Below are 9828 nucleotides of genomic sequence, written 5' to 3' on the forward strand. Positions count from 1 at the left end.
TTCCGACGTGATATCTGAGCTGTCTTTCTTTCAGGTCTGACACCCCTCCCTCTGGAGACCCCCACACCACCCGAGACAGAAGACTCTACAGAATATTCTACTGGGGGTGCAACAGCAGCAAAGCTTCTTTTGAGTGCGTGCACCTCCAGTGCCACATGGGTTGTTTATATGCATTCTTAAATAAATTCACTTATATTGCTCTGTGCGTGTCAGTGCAGGGGAGATATCATGCATGCAGTCGTTCGCAGCCCATCCCCCTGTCTGAGAGCCCAGACTGTCTGGAGAAGGGGAAGGGGAAAGGGAGGAGAGTCTGCCACAGCCAGTCACTGAGTGCATCAAGCCACATGGATCACCTTTCAGTGCATTCATAATCAGGGAGCACGCGAACTCCAGTGACCTGGCACGCGCACATTAAATGACTGTCACCATGAGGCGTATTGTATGTTGACCCCAGACACTTATAAACGTGCTCAGATAGAAAGGCCATTTACAGTAAGCAACGCGCAGCTGCTGTTATGTGAGCGTTAAAATCGTTGAGGCAGGTAATGTGTGCTTTGCAAGTCCAAACAGACAAGACCGACGGTTCAACTGGAGCACAGGGACACGCCCACTTATGCAAATAAGAACAAAAGTGAGTCAACGGCAGTGTTTAGGGTTCAGTTCCAGCTGAGTTTATTTCCTTTATGAAAAAGTTCTGTACAGGAGCATATAACAATCTGACAGGCAGGGACTTGACACGATAAGCTGGCATGTGTTGGCATGATTAGACAAAACAAGATTTCTACACAGCATATTGCACAGAATGGAAGAAATAAAAAGTTAATATATTTCAACTGTATATAAAAATCCTTAACAAGCACCTTGAAATTAAGAAAAGGCTAAGCAAGGATGTATAAAGATAGTGCCTGTCGAGATAAAGCGCAATAACATACAAAAACACACAATCTTTTCAGCCTATGATACAGCTGTACAGAGGGTTTTTTCCTTTTTTTTTTTTTTTTTTTTTTACACAACATCTATAAACCTGAATCAGAAATACAAATCTATTCACCATGCCTTAAGATACTAAAACAATTAGCTATACTTATCCGACAAGTAGAAAAGATTAAATATTCAAATACAATGAGGAACACAGTTCATAATCGTCGCGAAACTCAAATGGACCATTTGAATATGTGTAACGATCAGATATTAGATATAAAACCTCAAGAAAATCGCTCGTTTTAAAGCTACAATCGGTTTAATTCGGCACGATCAGGGAAATGTAAAAACGAAGCACATGTTGGCTTGAACTGTGTTTTTGAAGTGTGTGTGTGTGTGTGTGTGTGTGTGTGTCTTTAAGACGCCTGCAGATTGAGACTGTAAACATGAAACAGGAGGTCGATTCAGACCCAACTGGCTCTTCAAATTAGAAAATCCCCCCCTTTATATATATTTGTACAAAAATACACTGAGAAAATAATCAAACGTTTCCTCTCTGTAAGTGTCAAAAGTCTACATTTAAATATAAAAACAAAGGTGAAACTCTAGCCCTTCTTCGGAGAAGGAGACAGACAGACAGATGCAAAAATAAGACGAACTGTTTCATTATAAATACATCCATATAAACATGGCATCTGAAGAACAGAAAAGAACAGCCATGACTAAATTAACAGTTTGGTCCTGAATTGTAGAGAGTAGTATATAAAGTTCAGCACAGATTTGAGTTTGTGTTAGAATCCTGAAGGTAATAAATGAAAACAGCTGGTGATTTTTCTTTTCCTTTTTCTTTCTTTTTTTTTTTTTTTCTGCGAGTAGAAATCAAACATAGCGCCATCTATCCATTTAAATCATCCTAACTCTAGTTGAACTGTTCGACAGTCTTACAGAGATCTCGATACAAGAGACGACAGATAACATGCCCCCCCCCCCCCCCCCCCCCAAGTAAAAAACGGCTTGTCTTTTGTCAACCCACCTTCTTAATAAATCCACCGCGCTGAAACTCAGCCTAAATATCAGTACCTCTTTAAACAATCAAGTCCACAAGGCGAATGTTCATAAGAAGTTCGAGTTCATGAACGTCTCTTCCGAAGTAAAAACGATTAAACAGGCGACCAAAGGCCGCCTTCATGTACGTGCAAATCAATCACAGTTTTCCAGTTCAGAACGTGTTTTCTCAAGCACTTCTGGTGGATTTCTTCCTCTCGCTCCGAGCGCGGGGAAATGACTCCGGCCGTGCCGCGACAAAGCGTCTGACGCGCGGCTTCGCTTCTCCATCCTGTCCGCGTTTCACCAAAGCACCGCAGCATCTGTTCAGCTTCTGGAGCCGTCACACTGTGGCTTATTTTACAAACAAACACACTTGTCTGTTATCCCTTGTGTTCGGTGTTCTTCCTCAGACGCATTTCCCCTAGTTCAGCACGTGAGCCGTGAACACCAAGTTAGAAATGGTGGACTCCAGCCAGTCCCCAGAAATCATCTCGCTCACCTCCGGCGTGCAGTAGTCGGGGAACTCGAAATGAGAAGCCCCGGACTCGAAGTGCATGTCGAAGTCTCTGTCCAGCACCGACGAGCCGATGCTTCCCATGGACATGCTGTCAAAGCCCGGGCTCGGGTTAACGTCCAGCATGTCGTCGTCGAGCTCCTCGTCGGAGGAAGAGGAAAACTGCGATGAAGAGGAGGAGGAGTGCGAGGCGGACGGAGCGGGCGAGGACGCCCGGATGCCGGTGTACCGGTGGCGGTCCGAGGACGCGCTGCTGGGGGAATCTGCGCCCTCCTTCCCGCTGCTCGCGCCGTCCTCGTACAGACTCAGCGGGTCGCTGGACTCGACGGAGCTGCTCAGGGTCGGGCTGCCGGGCACGGCTGCTGAAGACGGGCTTATGCCGCTGCCGCCCCCGAAAACGTACACCCGCTTCGCCTTCTTGTCGGGAATCTGCTTGGAAGCCGACGCGGACTTGGATTTGTAGAGAGAGTGGTGATCTGCGGGGAACGCTGCCTTGGCGCCGGTCAGGACTAGTTTGTGCGGCTTGCTCGTGGACCTGGAGCTCCCGCTCTTCTTGGTCGCTCTGGAGCCGGCGCTGGCGCAGCTGCTCCCGCTGAGCTTCTCTCCCTTCTCGCTCGGTTTGGAGCCGCTCGACTTCACCTTTTTTCTCGGCCGGTACTTGTAGTCGGGGTAGTCTGCCATGTGCTTGAGCCGCAGGCGCTCCGCCTCTCGGATGAACGGGATCTTGTCGCTGTCTTTGAGGAGCTTCCAGCGCTTGCCGAGTCTCTTGGAGATCTCCGCGTTGTGCATGTCCGGTGACTGCTCCATGATCTTGCGCCTCTCGATTTGTGACCACACCATGAACGCGTTCATCGGTCTCTTGATGTGACCGCTGGGGGTTTTGCACCAGCCGGGGTCAAGCTTGTCACCCCCGGATGCCGTGGAGCCGGGGGTCGGGGAAGAAGCCATGTCCAGATCCAGCGCGCCGGAATCGGACGAGTCCCCAGCAAACAGCGCATCGGGGTTTTCCGTGCTGCTGGTTTTCTGGACCATCGCTACAGCGGTCTGAGAGCGAGAGAGCGTGCACTCTCAAGTCCAACGTGTCGCCAGAGAAAACTCAGTCTGATAGTAGTCCTGAGGAGAGCTGGTGCACCACACACGCGCTTTCAGTCGTGCTCAGTGCCGTGGCTTGGCGTGTCTGAAGTTCTGCTTCGGGGCTTTATCAAAGAGTTCACGGAGCTGAAAACATGTCCGATTTCCACAGTGTCCGTGCATCCAGTAATAATGCTGTAACAGTCGAAGAGCAGTTGAAAGTTTGTATATGAGCGCAGTGGTGCGAGGGCTCAGTGTTAGTGTGTATTCTGTTCGAGTTTCTGAAGATATCTGACTCCTTCTGCATAGCCTTCCCCGCTCAAACCATGCGGGAAAACCGGGATGTGATGCTAGCACAAGAGTTCGTCTCTTAAAGCAGTCTGTAAGTTTCAACAGACTGTATTCTGCTTCATGCAGCTTTATCCGTTTCCAATGGTATAATAGCGACGGCGGCCGACCAATGAGCTGCTGTCTCTACCCTTCCCCGAGCCAAAAACACGCCCACTCTCTTTTCATTGGCGCAAAAAAAGAGGAATCTAATAATAATCAACGCGTGCAATGAGGAGCTTTGGGTCTGACCTCATTCCAGTGTACACGACAAACTTGGTTTTAAAGGTAAACGCTGATGTGTATTTTTCATTTTTGCATATCGACAAGGGAGGCGTGATCTTTTAATCCTTAGAAGAAAATAGTAGAGTAAGAAAATAAATCTGGAGATTTCTATGTCAGACTGCATTCACACTCACATATAAAGAAACAAAACGAGATTAAATTGCCAATACGTCGATGTAAATGAAAGTATTCTCTCTATGAGTGATCGATGGTCTTTCAGTGTACTGGCCAGTATCTGCTGTGCTGGGTTCAGCTCATGCAGTGTGAGAGAGTTCAGTCTGTGCGCGATAATGTTGTGGCGGAGTCTGAAGAGGGCGGTCCTTAAAACAGAAGACACGCCCCTCACCCTGAACACAGCAGCAGCAGCGCGTGCATCATCAGAGTCAAGGCTATGAAACGCTCTAGATATGAGCTCACTGAATGCACCAGAACAAGTTTGCATCGTACATCTGCTCCTCCTCCTGCCCGTGATGTTTCACAGACACTGCTGCATGTTCTGACCAGGACTGTCTGGAGGTCTACGGCCATAAACGGGTTAAAACACTCATCGAGCAAACGCTGGAGCGCAGTGACCGACACCAGGTGGCGCAGTGGAGCCAAGGGACGCAGTTCGTTTGCTGTTAATGCAACAGAATGTATATTTGTCTGAGAATTACATAACGAGCATCCAAGAGATATTTCACAATGGTTTGCTTCACATCCTTGTTATGGTTTACCATCAGCTCAGGCCTGAGGGCTTCAGAGGAACCTCAGGCATCTGTTTGTGTTCATGGGTCCTGAGAGGAATATTCATTGTTCAAAGAAGAATAGCACTTAATAACAGTTACTCTCAGACATGGCATAATTACATCATGCTTATTGTATCTTTATAGAACCTCTAATTAAAAACTTAACAAATACAATGGAAACGTTATATGTCTTTTATTGCGTTTTATTATTTTCTCTTTGTTTAGAATATTTTTAGATTCTTTGCATCTTTTCAAAACATTGTATTTGATTAAATATGATAAAGCACACCTATACATAAATGCACGATGGACGTGAGTAAATAATGATAATAAAACACGTTATCTTTATTCACGAGGGGTGTATAACTTTATGGCTAAACAGATCACGACTGTAAACATGCAAATGGCAAAGCAGCAGGTGCAGGGCGTCTATAACACACAAGCCAACGTTATAACCACAACCTACTATCAGATTTAATGGCAGTAGGCTATTATTGCATGGTCACTGGCATATCCAGTTTTTAGCTACTATTAATGAAGTATAGACTACAGGCCATTACTCTTATTGCTTGACATGTAATGTCATCTGCAGGTCTTTCACTTCATTCCACGGTTCTGCAGTGCACAGCCCACACATCTAATGATCAGTGATTAATAATTGATCTGCTCTGAGAACACATGCAGAGTTCATGTGTGCACAGCCAGATCCATGTGCTTCTCTGTTTAGACACAGACACCTTGCGTATATGTAGGTCACACATGTACATAAATCTGTGTCACGCACTGACAAGAAACAGCACATCTGCTGCGCTATAATGAAGATATTGATCATCATATCATGCAAAGTGTATTTGAACAGCTGCTTCAGACACATCTTATCTCATCAGCCGAGCAGCTGTCTGGTGATTCCTGGTTAATCATTTAAACACAGATCCCAGCGTGCACTGACCAGACTTTTGTTGTCAAACTTTGATTTTGAAAGTTCAGCTAGAGTAGTGTACATCTGCTGGTGTCAAGGTTGGATGCAAGTGTAACAGACAGAGATTAGATTAGACGTTGGTCTTTTTCTGATGTTGGCCTATGCAGAATGGTGGCTCTCTTAAGTGTACTTGAGTGTAATCTCATTTTGAAAAAGCTTTAAAGCATTAATAGATAAATAGTATTAATAGAAAAAAATAAACATTTCCCTGCTACCTGTTGATGGAGAGGATTTAGCCAGGCAGCTGAAATCCTCTGGGACGTGTGATTCACACACACACACACACACACACACAGAGAGAGACACACACACACACAGAGAGAGAGAGAGAGAGAGAGAGAGACACACACACACACACACACACACACACACACAGAGACACACACACACTGTTGGAGAGATGTTTGGAGGAGTCTCAGTGATTCCCCTGTGGTTTTGTTCATATACACCACAGCTCTGTTCCCTGGGGCGCTCTGAAAGAGTGACTGACTTCATCTGAAAATACAAAAAAAAGTGTGAGAGAAACACTGTGAAAATAGCTTTTATTACACTTTCTATTGTGGAATAAAATGATACTTTAACTGCACTGAAAACAGATGAATTTCTGTTCATATTCAAAGAAAATGCTAAACAAAATATCAGTATATTTGTGGAAGTGCACAAGCAAAGCTTCAGATTGACACATTTTCCCATGAAATAACAGTGACTCAGCAGCAGTTACAGGCAAACCCCGCGCTCTTCACACCTGATGGGCAGACGAGAGACACGAATGGAGAATTAAGGGTTAAAGAAAGTGTGCTGCTGTAGTCCATCTGCTCTCGGTTTGCCTTCGCACTCAATGTGAATGTTAAGGAAATGTGTATGCAAAACACTCAACATTGTCTGGTCGGTGTGTTTTGTTGTGTTTGGAAAGAGGGGCAGATGTGTTTACCATTCATTCAAAAGCAGAAATGAAATTCTGAAGTGGCATTAACGTCATCTTTCTATCCTTCCTCTTCTTATGACAGAGGTTTTCTTTTCAAATCTAGTGCACTTGTCTCCTCTGACAGTATGTGGTCATGATCATAGCAGCTAGCAGTAATGGGAGAATGTGCTTTTAACACAAATAGCGTGAGAGTGACTTCTGTAAGAAACTCTGTACTCTACACATCAACACATGTAGCCAATGCTTTCATCTGAAGCAGCTGTTCAGGAAGGCCTTTGATTCATGTGTTGTGTATGAAACGGAGAGTGGTGTTGAGCAGGTGGTGTTGACCAGACGAGGCATATGGTGTATTAACACCTTCACCTGACCACAGCTCCTCTGAAGTGACCTAAGAGCAGCGAGGTCTTTCCCCCGTTCAACACGTCTGATGAGCATGGGGCTTGACCTCACGAAACTGTGTGAGTTTAAGAAAGGTTTAGGCTGATTGTGTGCATCCATCCTTGGCTCTGAGCGTTGTGTCTCAGCAGGTTCCTCTCTGGACCAGACAGAGCTACTGCAGGGCTGTGAGAGTTATCAGTTGTTGATGATACAGTTTTAGAAGACTTCACCTTCATCCTGCACACTCCTTTTTCATGTTTAGTGAAAAGAGTAACAGTGTTAAGAAGTTTCACTACGACGTCCCTCTTTGTCAAATAAAGTATTATGGTTGGCTCTGACCAGTGGTGGAGCAGCTTTCACAGACTGATTTCAACTTGCATCTCATGTTCAGGAGGCTATCAGTGATATCAGAAGCCCGGAGCTTTAGAGCATTAGGAGCGGAGCGAGCGAGGGATTCCCGGTCCTCTCGTTCTCCTTCCTCAGCCGATGGAAGACTGTCAGCTGATCCGTGATCTCTGGGAAGAGTCGGGCTGCTCGTGTTTCACTCCTCTCTCCCCTCAGACGCACTGCGGCAGCCACTGCACACACACACACACACACACACACACACACACTGCACTCGCTACTGTTTTTAGGAGGGAGGGAGTGGGGCGGCTCTCTTGTCTTGTCTCTCCCAAACTATTCCTTCTTCAAGTCTCTTCTCGCATGGAAGGCTTTCTTCTGAGGACACAAACATGCCTGGGAAGTTTGGAGGTGGATTTCTGAGGCTTGGATCTATACGCTCGCGTTCCGTGAGGAATACAGGAATACCCCGAAGAGTTCGTGCTCTTGCTGGAGATCCCAGAGGAGCGAGAGTTCTTGAAGGAGTGAACACAGTGTCTTTCATCTGCGTGGCACCGGATCGTCGTGATGGACTCAGATAGCATTTCTGCTTCAGACGTTAGGCTTTGACCACAGGCCTGTCTCTATCCGCTTCTCAGACAGCTGGAATCATCCCATAACTGGATAATAGATTCCCGGGTCCTGCTTTCAGCGGTGAACGGGAGAGAGCTGCCCCAGACGAACTGACCTGAATCCATCCCAGCGCTGTCTGAAGCACAGCTGCACAGCTCCTCAGCAGCGAGCGAGTGTGTGTGTGTGTGTGTGTGTGTGACTCTCTCTCTCTCTCTCTCTCTCTCTGAGCGGGCGAAGGGAAACTGGCACACCTCGCCACATCTCTTGGGGACAGCTCTTTCTAACAGCTTCTTCCTCGTCTCCTCCTGCAGTGATCAATCAGTCAGGCGTTGATGGAGAATTAGGGGCTGCTCTGAGCCGCTCTCATCATCCGGCGCTGGGGAGCACATCTAGCGTCTGCATCTGTGGAGCTGAGAGCCACGAACCGTCTCCGAGTGAATCCTCCGGATCTCTTCCCTCTCCGCCTCCTGTTTCACTGTGAGTGTGTTACGCTTATCTCTCTCTCTCTTCCTCTCTCTCTCTCTCACACACACACACACTCATCCTTTTTCTCCATGCTCATTGCAGGTGAAGAGTGTGTGCAGCTCAGAGAAGACAGTTATGATGCAGACTTATCCTACAGGAGCTCAGAATACAAGGAAATTGTGTAATGTTGTGCTTTGGTTTTAAATATTATGTGTTTAAACTAAACGACAGATGATTTACAGTTTAATAAAATCTATTAATCTGAGACAGGAGTTTCAGAAACATGTTTGCTGGACAAAGAACATAATGAAAAATATATTGTATTTTAGTTACTGCAAATGTTAATAAATCACTTCAGACATCTAGTTCTATTTAAAACACATTTAGCCAATTTAATTTCAATCATTTTTGATGTTACAGCTGGAACATGTTCTGCCCTTATGAACGTCTGACTTAAAGATATGAAATAATTCAGATCGACCTCACATTCATACGGTAGAAGTAGAAACATGCAGATGCTGATGTGTTCAGTTAAACACTGAAAGATGGAAATATGGTTCATATGTCTGGTCTTATGAATATGTGTGATTTCATGATGTTGTTTTTAACTGCCTTTTTTGTAGTCTCATGCATTTTCCATGTGCTTTTTATTTGTATTAAAGAAATTAACATACTTTCATGAAATAATTATGAATAAAGACATTTACCATCGAAGGTCTCATGACATTTCTTTATGCATTCTGTTCATTCTAGTGTCTCGAGTGAAATTTCACACTTCAGGATTTGAGTTCTCATTTCAGTAGCATAAAACGTTGAAATTATTTATTTTTTCTTTAGCAGTATTTCAATTCAATTCAATTCAAGTTTATTTGTATAGCACTTTTTACAATACAAATCGTTACAAAGCATCTATACAGAAAATTATGTTTCTACAATATTTAGTAGTAGCTAGTACTTTGTGCACATTTGACAGGATTTTAGAAAAAATAAAATAATAATAATAATACAAGATGTAGTCAGCTAGACGATGAACTATCAATATTATTAATTAATAGTTATTATATGATGCAGTCACACATTTAGCAATAATTGTTAGTTCTGTTTGTTGATTCAGGGTTAGCATCATCTGAGGTCCTCTGAGGGTCAGCATCATCTCTTCTCAGGTGTCTCAGTATCAAAGGGTAATCTTCTCTGATCTAATATACAAGGCATGGTCATATGTTTAGCAGTCTCT

At 44.8% G+C, this 9828-nt stretch overlaps 1 protein-coding gene and 1 long non-coding RNA gene across 2 annotated transcripts; one reads left to right on the forward strand and one right to left on the reverse strand.

The window, feature by feature from the left end:
* Window positions 1-648: 648 nt before the first annotated feature.
* Window positions 649-4066, reverse strand: sox4b (SRY-box transcription factor 4b). The gene has a single exon (XM_052579549.1). The coding sequence runs from the start codon at window positions 3512-3514 to the stop codon at window positions 2390-2392; it is 1125 nt and encodes a 374-aa protein (XP_052435509.1). The 5' UTR covers window positions 3515-4066; the 3' UTR covers window positions 649-2389.
* Window positions 4067-7630: 3564 nt separating this feature from the next.
* On the forward strand, window positions 7631-9308 carry LOC127975454 (uncharacterized). The gene is made up of 2 exons (XR_008157525.1): window positions 7631-8606; window positions 8697-9308. It is a non-coding gene; the product is annotated as an uncharacterized LOC127975454 (long non-coding RNA).
* Window positions 9309-9828: the final 520 nt, after the last annotated feature.

The sequence above is a fragment of the Carassius gibelio genome, chromosome B16 (genome assembly GCF_023724105.1).
Source record: "Carassius gibelio isolate Cgi1373 ecotype wild population from Czech Republic chromosome B16, carGib1.2-hapl.c, whole genome shotgun sequence".
NCBI lineage: Eukaryota > Metazoa > Chordata > Actinopteri > Cypriniformes > Cyprinidae > Carassius > Carassius gibelio.

Excerpts from the sequence above, each read along its gene's own strand:
- sox4b (XM_052579549.1), bottom strand. The coding sequence starts at position 3,514 with ATGGTCCAGAAAACCAGCAGCACGGAAAACCCCGATGCGCTGTTTGCT.